Below are 22,042 nucleotides of genomic sequence, written 5' to 3'. Positions count from 1 at the left end.
TCGTGTTGTTGGAAGGAATCTCCAGTGTCAGAGCGAGATCAGGGTTAAAGCTGTGACTTTATTTACAGCATGAGAAAGTCTTCAGGACAGAAAAGTTTCTACATTTTCCACAGTTTCAGGACAAATGTTGAGGGAAGGACTGTTTCTAGCTGTAATAATGAACACGATAACAGGAAATTTGTAGGGAGGTGTCTTCTTAAAATGATTTGATTTGGTTCTCTTTCCCTGATAGAGAAAAATTCTGTTGTAGAGATTTACATAGTACCTTATCATCCAGTTATCTATCCAGTAAGTAGCATGTGGTTGTGGGTTGAACACCTCCATGGAGTATTTACGTATTTGACTGGAGATAAATCAGCTCTATATATGCATTTATTCCTCCTGATTGTGATGCCAGCTGCAGGAACACTACAGGTCGATGGTTCATTCCTGAATTTAGAAACACAGAGTCTGTTCAGCAGCACAGAATCTGATGAGAGATCAAACTGAAATGTAGATGTTTACTGCAGCATCACTACTACAAACTCCTGGAATTAAAAATCACCTGTAGGGGGCAGCAGCTGCTTGTTTTCAAGAAGGATTCATGAAACTATGAAATCTAACAGCTGAAGTGTGTTTATGCAAATTCACCCTGTTATAATACAAAAACATCCTCTTGCTCACACGAAGTTCAGATTCAGACGTGTTCATATTCCATTCTTTAAATGACTGTAAATAAACTGCAGCTCATTTTCCCCGTCTGCGTCTGCAGGTTTTATGTGTTCAGGAGTCCAGAAGAGAACAAATGTCTGTGCTCTTATTAATAGAGAACAAAACTACTGGAATTAGAGGTGTAAGGATATATATACTGTAACTAATCATATAATCATTCAGTATCACGAGACAATAATCAGGGTAATGTATTCAGTCACTCGGTCATCATTAGGAAGTGTTTTATTGGGTCAGAGTGCAGGCTCCAGAGTCCATCCCAGGAACACTGAGCGTACATTCTGGTCATGTTACACATTACATTACATTACATTTACAGCATTTGGCAGACGCCCTTATCCAGAGCAACGTACATAAGTGCTTAAATCTCCTACATTGAATACATTAATGCTGGTTCACTAGGTTACATATTTAAGATACCATGAGTTTAAAACATTTGTTCAAAGTTATAAAGAAAAAGTGTCAAAGTTGTTTTTTTTTTCTTTCCACACATTCACACACTCATTCACACCGAGGGGCAATTTAGAGAAGACGAGTCACCTGCTTCACTCCTGATTCCATTTCTTGAAGCAGATTATTTTAGACTTTTGATTAAGAAAGAAGAAGAAGAATAAAGAATAGTTTCAGCGTCTAGCTGTTGTGATATTAGATTTCAGCTTTCTCTTCTGCTCACTAGAGATTACAAATCTTCTTTAGGATTTAAAAACACCTGATCTAGAATCTTCTCAACTCTTTCTCTCTGGATTCGTCAGATAAAGCCTCTAGAGGGTTTCAGACTATACCAGAATGAACATCATGTTCGGCTACACGGTTTGATTACGTTCATCACAACACGTTCATATCATTATTAATAATAACAAACAGCTGAATTATTTTCCACATTAAATTGATATGGAGATGAAACGGGGTGTGAGTGTGATTAACAGCTGCAGAGCTGCACTCAACACAGCAATGTTTTGTCTGAAACACATGATGTTTTTATATCTCTAGTGGGTGTGTCATGCAAACCAAATCCTGTGTTTGAACCATTTATGCTGAAACATTCAGCCCAACAACATAGCAGCAGTTTGTGTTCATTTACAGCAGCAGGAATCATTTTAATTCTTTGAGATGGGACTAGGCAGAGTTTTGTGTTACTTTACTCTAGTAATCTTCATTCAATGTTAGTATTATTTGTAAATTGATTAAAATATTTTTCATTCAATAACATTGTTAAATTTTAATTCCTACCTTTGAATATTCTTCTATTTCAGATTCCTGCAGTCAGACACTGATCGAGTCTGATCCAGTGATCATCAAACCAGATCAGTCCCATAAACTGACCTGTACAGCCTCTGGATTTAACTTTGGTGGCTCTTGGATGGCTTGGATCAGACAGGCGCCTGGAAAAGGGCTGGAATGGGTTGCAACTTTAAGCAATGCTAATTCTTACATATATTACTCCAGCACTGTTAAGGGCCGCTTCACCATCTCAAGAGACGACAGTAAGATGCAGGTGTATCTGCAGATGAACAGCATGAGGACAGAAGACACTGCAGTTTATTACTGCGCCCGTCAACCACAGTGATACTTTCCCTTAGACATCAGTACAAAAACACAGACTTACTATAGACACATGAAAAGCTCACATTTTCAGATTCATGGAGGTGAAATAAATTTTTACTGGCCTGTTGTGAACATTGTCTGGACATTTATACTCATGAAAAATTATTAATTTTCTTCTCAACATATTTGCAGTCATGTGAAAAAGAAAGTGCACCCTCTTGAATTTTGGGTTTAACTCTTATATATATATCTAAGATATAATAAAAAGTAGTATAAAATAATAAAACTAGTCTTTAGCTGGTTTTCAAATTAGATAATAAAATCTCAGATGAACAAGAACACATGGCATTTTACACCATTTCATTATTTATTTAACAAAAATGAAGCTAATATGGAGAAGCCAGGTGATGCTAATAAAATGCCATTGAATAATTGATCATTAGCAAATGTGACTTATAATATCTCTATACTGTAAAAACTGAAGTTTTGTCAGTTTCCTTTTCTGGAGCATTCAGGTGTGTGTTAAAATAACAGCAAGAATGAAGGACGTCAGCAGTTATCTTAGAGAATCTGTCCATCAATCTGGAAAGTGTTATAAGGTCATTTTTAAAGAATTTGAATTGCTATAGAATTCAATACTGTGTACTTTCTATTTAACATGACATCATTACATCACACAAACAAGTGTTTTATAACTTGTATAACACGCTTATTAGCATGAACTACTTATCATTCGTACTGTAAATACACACAGTTCAAAAAGGACACATTCTCCATCAGATGAATCTCCTCCTCATGATATAAATACATTTCAGATACATTCTCCTCCCATCATCAGCAGATAAACAAATCCAAGTGTCAGAGCTGGATCTCACTCTATTTATATGATGTGATGGTGTCTGTTAAACTTTGGAGAACAGAGAAGACTCCAGTCCAAACAACACACACCATGTTCTCTACATCTCTACTGCTCCTGCTGGCAGCTGCTTCTTGTGAGTGCTTTATCAAATTCATTCATTTACTAGATGAAGAATAAAGGTGCAGCATATATTGTGTGAGATATCACCATGTGTTTTCCTCCACAGATGTGCATGGTGAGGAACTGACTCAGCCTGCTTCCATGACAGTCCAGCCAGGCCAGAGTCTCTCCATCCAGTGCAAGGTTTCATATTCAGTTACGAGCTATCATACAGCTTGGATTCGACAACCTGCAGGAAAAGGTCTGGAGTGGATTGGATACATCTTGAGTGATGGAAGTACAGGTTACAGTGAGAAACTGAAAAATAAGTTCAGCATCTCCAGAGACACTTCTACTAACACAATAACAATTGGAGGACAGAACATGCAGACTGAAGACACAGCTGTGTATTACTGCGCTCGTCTCACACAGTGAGAGGAATAAACAACGTCCCTGTACAAAAACTCCTCATTCTTTGTTCACAATAACAAGACACAAGACACAACACTGATAAAATGAATGAATGAATGAATAAATAAATAAATAACCCACAAATGAGAACAAAGAGATTAAAGTTAGTTCATTTTTTTGAAATAATTGTAATATAGATTTTACATGATAAACACTGTAATGATCATATCACTAACAAGAACTTATGATAATGTAGGTTGAAGGATTAGTTGCAGTTCCCCTCTGTTACATCATCATGACTCCCACATGTTTTCTATCATGACGTCATGATGCAAATCCAGACAGCTGTGTGTCCATGCAGTATTTATGTGCAGCTGAGCTGAGTGGAGAGATCGAGTCTCATCAACACTCACCATGAAGATCCCACTCTCCTTATTCCTGCTACTGATCAGCTTCATAGGTGAGTTATCATGCAGAATCCCAAATATATTATACATTAGTTTTTTTTATTTTACTTACTTTAATGTTTTCTTTTTTCTGTATCAGGTACTCAGTGTCAGAGTCTTGAGTCTATTCCCACTGGTTCAGTGGTGAAAAAACCTGGAGAAACTCTGAGTCTTTCCTGTAAAGGATCTGGGTTTAACTTTGGTGACTATGGCATGAACTGGATCAGACAAAAAGCTGGAAAAGCTCTAGAATGGATTGGGGTTATCTGGTATGATGCCAGTAAATCAATATACACCAAAGACATTGAGGGACGTTTGGAAATTACCAGAGACAACTCCAAAAACATGGTGTATCTGCAGCTGACTGGTTTGAGTGCCCAGGATTCTGCTGTTTATTACTGTGCTAGAAACCACAGTGGTACAAACATGTTAATCAGCTGTACAAAATCCTCCTCCAGATGCAGTAAAAGAGAAAAATGCATTCAATATACAAGGCTTTTTCACAAGATCTGCAGGTGGCGCTACAGCTCAACAAATAAAATATTCTTATATCCTCAGCCACAGCTAGATACTCCACAATTTCTATGTATTTCTGTGACACAATGAACACTGAGACTGTCTCTTATAGTCATATTCTTACAGAGGAACCAAAAGGGAAATAAATAACATTTACAGAAAAATGTCTGACTTTAATTAGTGATTATTGAATACATACATTTCACAAAAGTTCCATAACATTAACTGTAACATTAAACGTAAATAGAGTTCACCATATTCTTCTTTAATTAATAAATAAATTGTCACCGTTCACAGACTGCTGCTGTATAAGAGGAAACGTGATCACAGTAATTAGTGCCATTGATTATAAGAAAATAATTATCTTCAGGTTTGTAGCAGTAACTTCATGCATTAAATATCTCAACTTTAACTGTGAAGATCTCCTGTAAGATACACGGCTTTGTTATGACTGAGTACAACATGCACTGGATCAGACAGAAACCAGGGAAAGCTCTGGAATGGGTTGGATATGTGAACTCCGTAGTCTAACTGTACCTCTGTACTGTAAGTTTGCTTTAACAGCTTCAGCCATGTTCATATTCACCTTCTCATAACAGAAAGCAGGAAATTTGCAGACATGAGAATCATTTCTGTGTTAATGTAATTGTCTAGAGTGCAGCCTACACATGACTGATAACGACATAAAGGATCGTTTATCTAATTATTATCATTTTCATGGATTATGGTGGAGATTCAGATTAATTTTGAGAGAACTGGAAATAGATCAGATTTCAATCTGACCTTCACAGGAAGCGTTAATTACATCACAACACGTTCATATCATTATTAATAATAACAAACATCTGAATTATTTCCCACATTAAATTGATATGGAGATGAAACGGGGTGTGAGTGTGATTAACAGCTGCAGAGCTGCAACTCAACACAGCCTCTCTGTAATGTTTATGCAAATCTGCATCTCCTCTTGTAATATTAGCAGCGTTCTGATCTAGAGAGGAAACACTTCTCATTAGTCTTCCTTCAACACAAACATGTTTGCTTCAGCTCCACTGCTGCTGCTGGCTCTCGCCCCCTGTGAGTGTTTGGATTGAAGCTTTATTATTTCATCTGATCCTTTCAGTTCGACATGTCCACCTTTTCTTTTTCTCTTTTTACAGATGTGTTCTGTGCTACTGAGCTCATCCAGCCAGACTCACTGCTTATAAAGCCAGGAGAGACTTTAACCATCACCTGTAAAGTGTCTGGAGCTTCTATCACTGATAGCAGCAGCCACCATGGAACAGCTTGGATTCGACAACCTGCAGGAAAAGCTTTAGAATGGATCAACACCATTTTTTATGATGGAGATATTTATAAGAAAGATTCACTTAAAGACAAGTTTGTGGTCTCTCGAGACACTTCCAGTAACTCTGTGACCTTACGGGGACAGAACATGCAGACTGAAGACACAGCTGTGTATTACTGCGCTCGTGATCCACACAGTGACACAACAAGCTGCAGTGCTGCACAAAAACCTCATCACAATTCACTTCTTTAATTAAATAACAAATACATTTTACTGAGTAACTAATCCCCATATTACAAATATTTCAGCATAGACATCAACACTGGCATTAATAAAATAAATAAAAAAGTCTCTTTTTTAACCAGTTGAAATGAAATGTGTCTGCAAAAGACATTTATTATAAAGAACAACATCCATTCACACTCAGCACTCAGGCTTTAACTCTTCATCCTGAATGAACAAAAAACATCCAAAAACTCCTCAATCTATATCTAATAATTAATAAGAATCCCATGTAATTAAATGTGAAATATGAACATTGTATAATTTGATTGCATATTTTTTGGTAATGTACAAATGAATAGGAAAAAAACAAAGACAAAAAGTTTTTTATCATCTCACCAAATAATTTTTATTAATGGATCATCAGAAAACCAGGATTAGCTAAAAAATGACAACATCATGAAGGACTGGACACGTTTGTGTTGTTCAGTGATAATCAGTGATCAGAATACTTTACATTCTTCTGGATGTTCCAGTGATCCACAGTGATGGACTAAAAAGACATGAGATCTAATGAGTAAAGAGCAGTGACCATCAAACCTGATCAGTCTCATAAACTGACCTGCACAGCCTCTGGATTTACCTTTAGTAGCTATTACATGGATTGGATCAGACAGGCGCCTGGAAAAGGACTGGAATTTGTTGTAATTATTGAGGGTGATAGTGATAGGAAGTTTTACTCCAGTGCTGTTATGGGCCACTTCACCATCTCCAGAGACAACAGTAAGATGCAGGTGTATCTGCAGATGTACAGCATGAGGACAGAAGACACTGCAGTTTATTACTGCGCCCGTGAACCACAGTGATACTTCCTCTTAGACATCAGTACAAAAACACAGACTTACTATAGACAAATGAAAGGCACCTGTAGGGGGCAGCAGCTGCTTGTTTTTGTGAAGGATTAATGAAACTATGAAAACAGCTGAAAGTTGTTTATGCAAATTCATCCTGATATAAAAAAACACCCTCTTGCTCACACGACTGAATCAAATGTACCTGGTTATAACCCTAAAGTGGACGTGGCCTAAACTAATCATCAGGAATGAAAGTATACATAAACCCTGTTTCTGTGCTCCTGGAAACACTGGAAAAACCCACAGGTAGTAATAACTCTGTCAGCATTCTGTGTAAATGTCATTCTGACTGTTCCTCAAACCAACAAACTAATAGACATCACAGTCCCAATACACACTGTAACACACACATCCTAGTCCCAATAAACACTGTAATACACACATTCCAGTCCCAATAAACACTGTAATACACACATTCCAGTCCCAATAAACACTATAATACACACATCCCAGTCCCAATATACACTGTAATACACACATCCCAGTCATTCCAGTCCTAATACACACTGTAATACACACATCCCAGTCCCAGTACACACTGTAACACACACATCCTAGTCCCAATAAACACTGTAATACACATATCCCAGTCCCAATAAACACTGTAACACACACATCCCAGTCCCAATACACACTGTAATACACATATCCCAGTCCCAATACACACACTGTAATACACACATCCCAGTCGTAATACACACTGTAATACACACATCCCAGTCCCAATATACACTGTAACACACACATCCCAGTCCCAACACACACTGTAATACACACATCCCAGTCCCAATACACACTTTAATACACACATCCCAGTCTCAACATACACAGCCTCTGTTCTAGAAATGTAACTAACACCTTCTGAACACAGAAACTGTGACTTTATCGTGTGAGGCTCATTTTAGATGATTGTTGATTGAACATGTTCAGTTCAGTTAATCACAGAGACACTTAATGTATAAATGAGTAAACCTGAGACTTCACGATCATGATGATGTTTTTCATGCAAATCCTCCACTTACATTAAGGAGGTCTGTGTGAGTGTGTGTGAGTGTGTGTGAGTGTGTGTGAGTGTGTGTGTGTGTGTGTGTGTGTGTGTGTGTAGTGAGGAGGAGGACAGCAGATGAGCATTTTACTTCACTTTTATATCAACAACAATGCTGTCATTATCAGTGTTGCTGCTGCTTTCAGCTGCATTCTGTACGTCTCCGTGTCGGCTGAATGAATTTAGATTTAATTCCCGTTTCGTGAAAATGACTTGATGACTTTTGATGATGTTCTGTCGCTCTTATTCACAGGTGGTGTTGGAGGTTTGGAGCTCACTCAGACAGACTCTGTGCCGGTGAAGCCTGGAGAGTCGTTCTCCATCTCGTCTAAGATCTCAGTGTCGAGTTATTGTATACACTGGATACGGCAACCTGCTGGAAAAGCACTGGAATGGCTCGGATATCTGTGTAGCGGTGATAGCACTAATCTCAAAGACATGATGAAGAGCAAGATCAGTCTCAGCCAGGACAAATCCAGCAGCACAGTTTGTTTAAGAGGACAAAACTTTCAGGTCGAGGACACGGCTGTGTATTACTGTGCCAGACACACAACACTACAAACTCACTGAAGCCCTGTACAAAAACATCCCTGGTCATTTTCCTCTCTCTGCAGTACACATGTCCCCAGAGGGGTCTGGTATATATGAGCTAGCAGAGCTAAGACACTTCTGTAGTTCAAAGATATCTACATAAAGTTTCATCTTTGTCTCAATATTAAAATAAATTCTTGTCCTGATCACAAGTGAACACAGAGTTACTCCATCATTAATACAACACCAATCTATTGCAAAGTGTTTGTGCAGCTTGCTGAAGTGGATGTTGTTGTAACACACAGTTTAAGCTATTATTATAATTATAATTCTTTATGTGCCTCTAGATGTCAGTCTTTATAAAGAAACTCTCTCACTTTAAACATTCTAATTGTTCTCCAGCTTCATTTAACTCACCGGACAGATATTTGATTATTGGGATTCTGCAAAACTGATTCAAATTTAACTACAACAATCTGTGTATTTTAGAAATTTTACAGTTATCGTTTAGATCAATTATAGCATAAATATTGTGAGAAAACATGTTTACATCTCCAAAGACAACGTTCCAAATATAAAATCTTGTTGAAAGTTGAGTTTATAAACCAACACATCCTCCATCAGATGAATCTCCTCCTCATGATTTAAATACATTTCAGATACATTCTCCTCCCATCATCAGCAGATAAACAAATCCAAGTGTCAGAGCTGGATCTCACTCTATTTATATGATGTGATGGTGTCTGTTAAACTTTGGAGAACAGAGAAGACTCCAGTCCAAACAACACACACCATGTTCTCTACATCTCTACTGCTCCTGCTGGCAGCTGCTTCTTGTGAGTGCTTTATCAAATTCATTCATTTACTAGATGAAGAATAAAGGTGCAGCATATATTGTGTGAGATATCACCATGTGTTTTCCTCCACAGATGTGCATGGTGAGGAACTGACTCAGCCTGCTTCCATGACAGTCCAGCCAGGCCAGAGTCTCTCCATCCAGTGCAAGGTTTCATATTCACTTACGAGCTATGGTACAGCTTGGATTTGACAACCTGCAGGAAAAGCTCTGGAGTGGATTGGACGCATCTGGAGTGATGGGGGTCCAGCTTACAGTGAGAAACTGAAAAAATAAGTTCAGCATCTCCAGAGACACTTCTACTAACACAATAACAATTGGAGGACAGAACATGCAGACTGAAGACACAGCTGTGTATTACTGCGCTCGTGATCCACACAGTGACACAACAAGCTGCAGTGCTGCACAAAAACCTCATCACAATTCACTTCTTTAATGATTTAACAACTACATTTTAGCATAGATACCAACATTTTAGCATAGACACCAACACTGGCATTAAAGAGCGGACTAGCTTATTGATCACTTGAGTGGAGTTCTCAGGAGCTTGACATTTCGTAGCAACGTGTCCGCCCTCTCCGCATCTATAGCAAAAGTAATCATGCTTGTTTCTGACAGGTTTTTTTCTAAGGGGAGCTGGGGAAGGCTTTGGCAAGGATGGTGTCTGACTCATTGTATGACTGTGGCCAACACCCATAACAGCTAGCTGTTGTTATAACTGCTGGACTTGTTTTTTCAAAGCTTGAACTTCTGAATCATTCTTTGTCTCATGCTTGTCTGTGGTATCTGTATATCTTATCTTTGTCTTGGGCTTTACCATCATGGAAGAAGCAGGTAAAGCGGTTGGACATCCCCTTTTCAGCTGAGCCCCGAGTTCTTGAATTTCTACTTTGAGCTCCTGTACAACTGATGAACTAATTTTTTCTTCTCTCTGCAGGTGTATGGGATTTGCCGTGGCAGTGTTATTACGCCGAGTGGCTTCACTCTCTTCAGCCTCACGTATTTCATTTAGTAAGTTCAAGAAAGTAGGTGGTCGCTCTTTTCTCTCCCTTAGTCGCAACTGCAGGAGCATCATGTCTGATTCAACGTCTCCTCGGATCAGCTGTTCTACTCCTGCTCTGTCAACATTGGCTGAAGAAAAACCTCCTCTTTGAACAACTTTGGTCAGAGATTTCTCCATCCGTCTCAATAAATCAGATAAGGATTCTCCAGGAGACTGGCGTAGTAGTCGAAAAGCAAAATACAAGTCTTCTCCAGACTCGGAGGATCCAAATGTGCTTTCCAGGGCTTCCAGGTACTGCAGGGCACTGGTATCCAGACTAGAAAGACGAACAGCTTTTATGATTTCGAGTGCTGGTCCCTTCAAACTTTCTACAATAATCTGACGTTTTTCTTTCTCAGAGCAGTCACAATCTGTTATCATTATTCTGGCCTGCTAGATCCAATGTTCCATGGTTTTCTCTCCTGCGAGGGTGGGAACAGTGCCCGAGAAGGTACGTAAACGACGGTAAGCATTGCTGTCACTTTGTGGTTTCACTGCCTTCTCTAGGATATCACCCACAGCACGAATAATTGACTCAGGGGAACTGGTATTGGAACCAAGGGAAGAAAACAGAGCTTGTAAGTCAGTCATAGACTTTCCCTCATCCATGAGAAATTTTGACAGCTTATTGGTGAATTCTACAGAGGCGGCAGGTCGTGAGTCACTTTCAGTGGAAACAACAATCTCCCAGGCCTCCTCACCATCACCATGCAGCAGTTGGGTAGGACAGCGTGTGGCGTCAACGACTTCTCTACTCTCGCATAACACTAACAGAGTAGTTGAGTTGGGTCCATGCCTGGTATCTCGAACACGCACTCTTCCAAAGGCTTTTACACTCTGAGCCGCTTCCTCGATTTTTGCCACTTCAGTAGTTGCTGGTACTCCAGTCAACAGCAGCGCGTGACTTGGGTCAATCCCTACCTCACTACACCAACTGGTAAGTTCAGTTTGAAAAAGAGGGTTACTTCTGAAAGACATGCTTCAAGAGTTTACAAATAAGTGCAGGAAGGGGTTAATTTTCTTTTCCACAATCAACTTGGTATTAAACAAAGTTTTATGTCTTCTTTTACTTTTATGTCTTCCTCTACATTTTACCAGAGGAAAGAAGAGATTCCCCTAACGGGCCACCACTTTATGTAGTGCCCCCTGCCCTACTTAGTCGTGTCAAGTCTAAGCTCTTTAGGGTGGGGAGACGGGTTCAATAACTTGGGGTCTCTCGACTAAAGAAATTAAAATACTCTGATACCTGGACTCTTAAATACACAATAAAGAAACATTCATAAAAACAGTTTTGTATTTATTTTTCTATATAAAATATATTGTGATATGAATTATAGAATGTATATAAGTAACGTGAAATATGTATAACAAGATATAGGTATGAATAACAGTAGTCAATATGTTTTATAACAAAATTAATTATTGTCCCCTTACTGAATAAACTGAATAAACAAAAAAAAATTAAATTTTTAAAATATATATATATATATATATATATATATATATATATATATATATATATATTTATTATCACATAAATATAGGGGATATAAATATATAACCTATTAAATAGCGCAATACCAATAGGCGCAATAGGTAATACGCTGAATGCAGTATATCGTTCCCGTTACGTTATGTAGACGCACTCCGATTCCACACAACCGGGCAGTTTCTTCTCAAAGGAAAAAAAGGGTCTCACCAACAGTTAATAAGACGATAATAAGTTAATAAGGTCCGTTATCACATCTCCTGGTTAACATTAAAGCATAAACAAACTAAAACACTGTTTATAAAGAAAACTAATCCATATAACACGCATTTAGCACGAGCGTTTCTGACTCGTCTCAAACTCTCTCTCTCTTTTGATTGACACATTACCAACCAAACACATTGCACTCTCATATGCATGGGTGGGTGCAAAATAATAAACATCCAATCACAGAAAAGATAACAAAACTAGATAGTAACCAGCACATGTCATCCAAGTGCATTTAAACCAAACTTTAGTGTATACACGGAGTTTCTCAACTCTTTCGCCGCCATTGACGAATTAAAGGGATACACACTCATTTTCAGATCACAGAAAAAATGTTAATCTCTTTAAACACAACAGTTTAATGAATAGTTTACTTAAACCTTATTATAAAACAAACCTTTTCAGCCACAAATATCTGAATAGGGTAGTTATTAAAAAAAATAAGCATTTAAATAAGTATGACTTGAGCTTTTATATGCACATATTCTTAATAAAAGAAACATAACTAGTAAGAGGGTTACATGTTATACAAAGAAAACTAATAACATTGATATTATTTAGATATTTTCATTGATTTCATTGAAACCTGAGGTTTTCTGAATGTCTTTTTTCTGGCTTTGAATGTTTAAGCTCTCACTATGTTCACTATTACTTTACATGCACAAGAAAAGTGCTGCTATCTAACATGTGATGTGCTGAACACAGGAAAGTGATGTACTTACTATTCATGGTGTATCAGTTTTGTAATATTTGTTACGCAGTTAACCAGACTGCAAAATTCTACATATTTTATAAATAGTCTTTGAATCATGCAGTTGTGGTCGTTTCATATATAGGTCTGTAATAAGTGTAATAAGTACAATATATGTACAATATATGACAATAATAGGATGTGCTGCTTTCTAAATAATATAGATAGAAGGAGAAAATCATACTGATTGAGAGTAAGAAGCTGGAGACTATATAAATGTATACAATAACAGTTCAATCAGGTGTGTATGGAGTAGGGAAAATTCCAAATTGTTGAATAAAGTGAGCAGAGACTGCAAGTCCTCTTCTGTGAATGCGAATGAAAGAGGATGATGCTCAAGATTAAAATATAATATGAGAAATTTGCATGCATGTCTCTGTCTCCTACTGTACTTCTCCATGAACCTCATGCACTGGATCCAACAGAAACCAGAGAAAGATTCAGATTAATCTGAGGGAACTGGAAATAGATCAGATTTGCCACCTTCACAGGAAGCGTTAATTACATCACGACACGTTCATATCATTATTAATAATAACAAACTAAATAATGCTGTTATAAAATAAGGTTCCAAATTACATATAGCAATAAATGTATGTAAATAAAGTTTCCTGTTCTAAATAACCAATAATTTCTGTAAGTTTTCTTATTATAAATTCACCTGAAAACACCTGATAGTGTATAAACTTACTCATTAACACCTGCCTTAAGCTTCTTATTGGTTCAAACATAAACTCAATCTGCAGTGATAGATATCTATAAAAAATACAGACATGTTTAAAAGATGAGGAAGTTTTCTCATTTATCAGAATCAGAATCAGAATCAGAATCAGCTTTATTGCCAGGCATGTTTTCACATGTGAGGAATTTGTTTTAGTGCCAGATTTCAGCAACAAAGACCAAGAGCTTTTACTTCTTCTGCTCCAACACACACCATGATCTCTACATCCCTACTGCTGCTGCTGCTGGCAGCCGTACACTGTAAGTGTTTTTACATTTGACATGTAATACAGTTTTGGTTCCTTAAAGCTTTTTGCTTTTACATCATTAAAATAACTTTTCTTTAACAGGTGTTCACAGTGTTGAGCTGATCCAGACCGGATCCACAGTATTAACTATTGGTCAGTCACTGACTCTGACCTGTAAAGTGTCTGGATATTCATTAACTGATAACAGCTACTGTATACACTGGATACGACAACCTGCAGGAAAAACTCTAGAATGGATTGGATGTATATGTGGTGATGGTAACACTTACTACAGTGAGAAACTGAAAAGCAGGTTTCAGATTTCCAGAGACACGTCCAGCAGCACAGTGACATTAACAGGACAGAACATGCAGACTGAAGACACAGCTGAGTATTACTGCGCTCTTGAACTACAGTGAGACGTGTTTCAATGTTCACAAGACACAACACTGATCTATCTGAGTCTAACAAAAAAATAAAGAAATAATATATATATATATATATCCCAGAAATGATCACAAAACATTTCAAGCTAGTTATTCACACAATTCACTTCTTTAATTAAATAATAACTACATTTTACGGAGTAACTAATCCCCATATTACAAATATTTCAGCATAGACACCAACACTGGTATTAATAAAATAAATAAATAAAAGTTTACTTAGGAATAATGGTCTCTTTTTATAACTAGATGAAATGAAATGTGTCTGCAAAAGACATTATAAAGAACAACATCCATTCACACTCAGCACTCAGGCTTTAACTCTTCATCCTGAATGAACAAAAACCATCCAAAAACTCCTCAAACTATATCTAATAATTAATGAGAATCCAATGTAATTAAATGTGAAATATGAACATTGTATAATTTGATGAATTTCTGGTAATGTACAAACTAAAAGGGAAAAAGAAACAAAGTGTTTTATCATCTCACCAAATGATTTTTATTAATGGATCATCAGAAAACCAGGATTAGCTAAAAAAAATGACAACATCATGAAGGACTGGACACGTTTGTGTTGTTCAGTGATAATCAGTGATCAGAAAACTTTACATTCTTCTGAATGTTCCAGTGATCCACAGTGATGGACTAAAAAGACATGAGATCTAATGAGTAAAGAGAAGTGATGAAGCTGACAGCATGAAACACACCCAGAGTTTTACAGGAAGCTTTTTCTCCTCTCGTCTGTTCCTCTGTGGATGTTTTTATATCTCTAGTGGGTGTGTCATGCAAACCAAATCCTGTGTTTGAACCATTTATGCTGAAACATTCAGCCCAACAACATAGCAGCAGTTTGTGTTCATTTACAGCAGCAGGAATCATTTTAATTCTTTGAGATGGGACTAGGCAGAGTTTTGTGTTACTTTACTCTAACAATCTTCATTCAATGTTAGTATTATTTATTACATTATTAAATATATATATATTTTTTTTTTCTTTAAATTTTTTTAATGTTAATTCCTACCTTTGAATATTCCTCTATTTCAGATTCCTGCAGTCAGACACTGATCGAGTCTGATCCAGTGACCATCAAACCTGATCAGTCTCATAAACTGACCTGCACGGCCTCTGTGCCTCTTTAACTTTGGTGGCTCTTGGATGGCTTGGATAAGACAGGCACCTGGAAAAGGGCTGGAATGGGTTGCAACTATTTCAGATAGCAGTGGTAGCATATATTACTCCAGCGCGGTTAAGGGCCGCTTCACCATCTCCAGAGACAACAGTAAGATGCAGGTGTATCTGCAGATGAATAGCATGAGGACAGAAGACACTGCAGTTTATTACTGCGCCTGTGAACCACAGTGATACTTCCCCTTAGACATCAGTACAAAAACACAGACTTACTATAGACACATGAAAAGCTCACAGTCTGTTAAAAAAAGTTACAAAATTTAAATTTACATTTTAAAATTTTTCTTTTCTTTTTTAAAGCTGCTTTGAGAAAATATCTATTGTTAAATGTGTTATATAAATAAAGTGAATTGAACTGACAGATGAAGATCTATGGAAGTAGATGTTCACAAATCTAAGAAAAAAATAATATTAATTTCCCTATTAATGGATTTGGTTAAACCAAATGATTTACTATGTTATCTGAGTGTGTTCTCTCTTTTAAACCTTTCTGATTAAAATGCTCCAAGTCTGAATTCCTACTTTCTTCATTTTCACTGTTGGTCCATGTGAAAGTTTTGGCAGCCAGAACATTATAATATTTTGTGTTTGCATCTGTAGGGGGCAGCAGCTGCTTGTTTTTGTGAAGGATTCCTGGATTTGCCTGGTGATACCTGGAAATAACCTTGAAGTGGCTGTGGCCTAAAGTAATTATCAGGAATGAAAATATATATAAACTATTCTATGCTCCTGGAAACACCGGAAAAAGCCACAGGTAGAAATAACAGCTTTGTCAGCATTATGTGTGAATGTGGATCTGACCGTTCCTCAAACCAACAAACTAGTAGACATCGCAGTCCCAATACACACTATAATACACACATCCCAGTCCAAATACACACATCCCAGTCCCAATACACACTGTAATACACACAGCACAGTCCCAATACACACTGTAATACACACAGCACAGTCCCAATACACACTGTAATATACACAGCATAGTCCCAATACACACTGTAATACACTCATCATAGTCCCAATACACACTGTAATACACTCATCATAGTCCCAATAAACACTGTAATACACTCATCACAGTCCCAATACACACTTTCATACAAACAGCCCAGTGCTTAATACACACTGTAATAAACACACTACAATCCCAATACACACCGAAATACACACATCCCAATCTCAAAATACACAGCCTCTGTTCTAGAAATGTAACTAACACCTTCTGAACACAGAAACTGTGACTTTATCGTGTGAGGCTCATTTTAGATGATTGTTGATTGAACATGTTCAGTTCAGTTAATCACAGAGACATGTTAGTGTTTTGTTCATTTCACTCTAAGACCAATTCTTCTAAGATGAAGAAAGTTAATGTATAAATGAGTAAACCTGAGACTTCAAGATCATGATGATGTTTTTCATGCAAATCGTCCACTTGTGTCTCTTACATTAAGGAGGTCTGTGTGAGTGTGTGTGAGTGTGTGTGTGTGTGTAGTGAGGAGGAGAGCAGCTGAGCATTTTACTTCACTTCACTTTTATATCAACAACAATGCTGTCATTATCAGTGTTGCTGCTGCTTTCTGCTGCATTCTGTACGTCTTCGTGTCGGCTTTAGATTTAATTCCTGTTTCGTGAAAATGACTTGATGACTGTTGATGATGTTCTGTCGCTCTTATTCACAGGTGGTGTTGGAGGTGTGGAGCTCACTCAGACAGACTCTGTGCTGGTGAAGCCTGGAGAGTCGTTCTCCATCTCTTGTAAGATCTCAGTGTCGAGTTATTGTATACACTGGATACGGCAACCTGCTGGAAAAGCACTGGAATGGCTCGGATATCTTTGTAGCGGTGATAGCACTAATCTCAAAGACACGATGAAGAGCAAGATCAGTCTCAGCCAGGACAAATCCATCAGCACAGTTTACTTAAGAGGACAAAACTTTCAGGTCGAGGACACGGCTGTGTATTACTGTGCCAGACACACAACACTACAAACTCACTGAAGCCCTGTACAAAAACATCCCTGGTTATTTTCCTCTCTCTGCAGTACACATGTCCCCAGAGAAGTCTGGTATATATGAGCTAGCAGAGCTAAGACACTTCTGTAGTTCAAAGATATCTACATAAAGTTTCATCTTTGTCTCAACATTAAATTAAATTGTTTTCCTGAACACAAGTGTATACACAGTTAATCCATCACTAATATGACACCAATCTATTCCAAAGCTTTTATGCAGATTGCTGAAGTGGATGATGGTGTAACACAAAATTTAAGCTATTATTATAATTATAATTGTCTGTGTGTTTTTACGCATCTAGAAGTCACAAAATGTTACAAAATTTAAACTTTAATTTAAAATTTTTATTGTATGTTTCTTTCTTTTAGAGCTGCTTTGAGAAAATACCTCTTATGGACCTCCGCCTATATCCATTGTCCAACAAAAAGTGGTACAGCTCCCACATACTTTGACACAGTTTGAGAAAAGGAGAAGTAAAACTGAGAACTATAATTTCTAATAAATGTCACTGGGGTGCAGGTCCCTGCTGAGGGAATATTTACAGCTCAGGAGGATGTGCTGGTATACGTTTCTAAAGTCTGTTGTGTCAGTGTGGTTGTCATGCACAGTTATATCTTTAAATTACAAACTTTAAAATGACCTAAATCAAGGTTTCTGTGTCAGAATGATCAATAAAGTGCATGAAATAATTGTCTCTTTCTTTAAAACCCCTTTAAGCATTGCCCCCCTTTTGCAGCTTTTTCGCCTACATGACCTACCCAACAAAAAGTGGTACAGCTCCCACATACTTTGACACACAGGGGTCAGCCTGGTCTCATTGGAAAGAAGAGATTCTCTAGTTCTCTAGCAGATTGATTCTAGGCCTTACTGGCACAAAGTTACAGGGGTTTGAATGCAGAATGCAGATTTCCTGTCCGCCTGGGTTGTGTTTCTGATAAACTGATTAATCTTATTTTTCTGGAACATGTTAGGGACAAACCAACAACTGAGAGTCAGAGCCACATGTCTTGGCTTTCACCAAAAAAAATTCAAGTCAAAAGACCCAAAAATGGCTTCAATAAAAATATTTTTCTACGGCCCTGGTCGTCGGGTGCAGCGTTTTTGTGTACTTGTTTACTATATAACTTTGAAATAAAAGGCTGCAGGCTCAGTCTGAAAGGCCATAAACAAGCCTAGACTCTCTCTCTATCACTCTGGTGTGAAAACAGGCCTGTAACTTGACACCCTGAGCTGTGAGAGGGACAAAAGGTCAGGGATTACGCAAGAATTCTTCTGCGCATCCAGTTCACGCAGACACAGGCAAAGAACATAAGGCATGTCATATACCGTTGGAATCGTCTCCTTATTGGCTAAAGAGCTGTATAGGTCCAGCCCATTTCATTGCTATTGGAAGGAGTAATTGTCAGTCAAAGGCGGGTTCCCAAAAATTAGGTCATGGATTTTTGTGGATTATTTGTGTTGGAATATATTACCCCAGTGAAGAAAGAGACGCGTCTAAAGGTAAGGGAAAAACCGGTCTAGCGCCACCTAGGTCAGTTTTGTCCGAAATTTTTTTCTAATTGTATGAAGGCTGTGAATCATATTGTGCTTTGTGTGTGGGCTTAAAAAATTATTGAGAGTATAAACTTTACTAGGTAAATAGGTTTTTTCGTGTTTTTGGAGGATTTGATGCTTTAAAGTTGAATTGAAGCTTGTTTCTGGGTCATCCCCTAGTGGTCACTTCTACTTCCGTGCACGGCACAGCGACCCGTAATACACTTCTGCTAATGCAAGGATTTTGTGTTTGTATTTTTTTCCACACCAAACCAAGCCCCTCCATAAGCCCCTCGCCCATAGCCAAAGCCCCGCCCCCAGAATCTCACTCTAAGCTGAACTCAAAAGTTGGCAGCGCTGGTTTATGCAAATTCACCTTGTTATAATAGAAAAACATTCTCTTCATCACCCAAGTTTCAGATTCAGACATGTTCATATTCAGGTTCTTTAATACAACACCAATCTATTCCAAAGTGTTTGTGCAGCTTGCTGAAGTGGATGTCGGTGTAACTCACAATTTAAGTTTACATTATAATTATAATTGTCTGTGTGTTTATGTGCCTCTAGATGTCAGTCTTTGTAAAGAAACTCTCTCAATTTAAACATTCTAATCGTTCTCCAGCTTCATTTTAATCACCAGACAGATATTTGATTATTGTGATTCTGCAAAACTGATTCAGATTTAACTACAATAATCTGTGTATTTTAGAAATCTTAGATGTTATCGTTTAGATCAATTATAGCATTAACATTGTGAGAATATTAATATTGTAAGATGTTTACAACTTCAAAGACAACGTTCCAAATAAAAAAATCTTGTTGAAAGTTGAGTTTATAAACCCACACATTCTCCATGAGATGAATCTCCTCCTCATGATTTAAATACATTTCAGATACATTCTCCTCCCATCATCAGCAGATAAACAAATCCAAGTGTCAGAGCTGGATCTCACTCTATTTATATGATGTGATGGTGTCTGTTAAACTTTGGAGAACAGAGAAGACTCCAGTCCAAACAACACACACCATGTTCTCTACATCTCTACTGCTCCTGCTGGCAGCTGCTTCTTGTGAGTGCTTTATCAAATTCATTCATTTACTAGATGAAGAATAAAGGTGCAGCATATATTGTGTGAGATATCACCATGTGTTTTCCTCCACAGATGTGCATGGTGTGGAACTGACTCAGCCTGCTTCCATGACAGTCCAGCCAGGCCAGAGTCTCTCCATCCAGTGCAAGGTTTCATATTCAGTTACGAGCTATTGGACAGCTTGGATTCGACAACCTGCAGGAAAAGCTCTGGAGTACATTGGATACATCGATACTGGTGGGAGTACAGCTTACAGTGAGAAACTGAAAAATAAGTTCAGCATCTCCAGAGACACTTCTACTAACACAATAACAATTGGAGGACAGAACATGCAGACTGAAGACACAGCTGTGTATTACTGCGCTCGTTACACACAGTGAGACAGAATAGTGGATTCCTCTTACAAAAACCTTATGAGACATGTTACAGACATCCTCTCAGTGTAACTAATAAATCATCTCCGTCACACTTTCACTTTCTTCCACTGGAATGAAGTCAGAATCGTTTGCAGCATTTTAAAACACAGTCACACAAAGTCATTTTTAAATAAAAAAGAAAACATTATTGAAAGAGTCTTCATTCTGAACCATTATTAATCCCTTCATTTTACAGGATTTTTAACCAGCAGTTGGAATCAGTGTTTAATGAGTGGATTCAGGAATAATACAGCATGTTTCCAGCAGTGTGTTGTGTTTAACACACAGTCTGCTCTCATAGTCTGAGCTTCAATAACTGAAACAACTGAAGGAGGCAGCAGAGCTCAACAAATAAAGTGAAAAAAAAGTGAATCCACAAACTGCATTCTGTATGAGACTCATTCAGTATCAGTCATTATCAGACAAATATCTACTTTTTCTCTTCTTTTTCACTCTTTCCATAATGTGTGATTAGTTATTTGGGTTGTTAAACACAGGTTGTACAAATAAAAACACTATAATTTATGTAACTACATCCTCCTGTGGTTGTGAGGTTTCTCAGTAACATGACAAGATGTATTTTATAATGCTGTTGTAATGTAAGGTTCTAAATTAAATAATTACAAATAAATAGAAATAAAGTTTGCTGTGTGTTTTCTTATTATAAATTAACATGAAAACACCTAATAGTGTATAAACTTACTCATTAACCCCTGCCTTAAAATTCTTATTGGTTCAAACATAATCTCAAGCTGCAGTGATAGATATATTTTTAAAAAATACAGACAGGTTTAAAAGATGAGGAAGTTTTCTCATTTTCTCATTATGTACATAAGAATCCATCCCATTTTGACCCTAAGATAAGGAGTGTCTCTATGCAAATGTCCTTCTCTGTTATAGATTTAAGCAACAAAGACCAAGAGCTTTTACTTCTTCTGCTCCAACACACACCATGATCTCTACATCCCTACTGCTGCTGCTGCTGGCAGCCGTACACTGTAAGGGTTTTTACATTTGACATGTAATACAGTTTTGGTTCCTTAAAGCTTTTTGCTTTTACATCATTAAAATAACTTTTCTTTAACAGGTGTTCACAGTGTTGAGCTGATCCAGACCGGATCCACAGTATTAACTCCTGGTCAGTCACTGACTCTGACCTGTAAAGTGTCTGGATATTCATTAACTGATAGAAGCTATTGTACAGACTGGATACGACAACCTGCAGGAAAAGCTCTGGAATGGATCGGAGATATATGTGGTAGTGGTAACACTTACTACAGTGAGAAACTGAAAAGCAGGTTTCAGGTTTCCAGAGACACGTCCAGCAGCACAGTGACATTATCAGGACAGAACATGCAGACTGAAGACACAGCTGTGTATTACTGCGCTCGTAAACC

General features: G+C 37.6%; 1 pseudogene and 2 gene segments (V, D, J or C); all 3 read left to right on the top strand.

Moving 5' to 3' along the window:
- Positions 1 to 3,866: 3,866 nt before the first annotated feature.
- LOC125138727 lies at positions 3,867 to 4,881 on the top strand. The segment is given in 2 exon segments: positions 3,867 to 4,082; positions 4,169 to 4,881. Coding segments are annotated over 2 exon segments (552 nt in total).
- A 616-nt stretch (positions 4,882 to 5,497) lies between these two features.
- Positions 5,498 to 6,124, top strand: LOC125138759. The segment is given in 2 exon segments: positions 5,498 to 5,661; positions 5,745 to 6,124. Coding segments are annotated over 2 exon segments (423 nt in total).
- Positions 6,125 to 9,377: 3,253 nt separating this feature from the next.
- On the top strand, positions 9,378 to 9,876 carry LOC113640772 (annotated as a pseudogene).
- Positions 9,877 to 22,042: the final 12,166 nt, after the last annotated feature.

This window comes from Tachysurus fulvidraco, chromosome 15 (assembly GCF_022655615.1).
Source record: "Tachysurus fulvidraco isolate hzauxx_2018 chromosome 15, HZAU_PFXX_2.0, whole genome shotgun sequence".
Classification (NCBI taxonomy): Eukaryota; Metazoa; Chordata; class Actinopteri; order Siluriformes; family Bagridae; genus Tachysurus; species Tachysurus fulvidraco.
The sequence above is the reverse complement of the archived record's forward strand: the minus strand, read 5'-3'. Positions and strand labels throughout refer to the sequence as shown.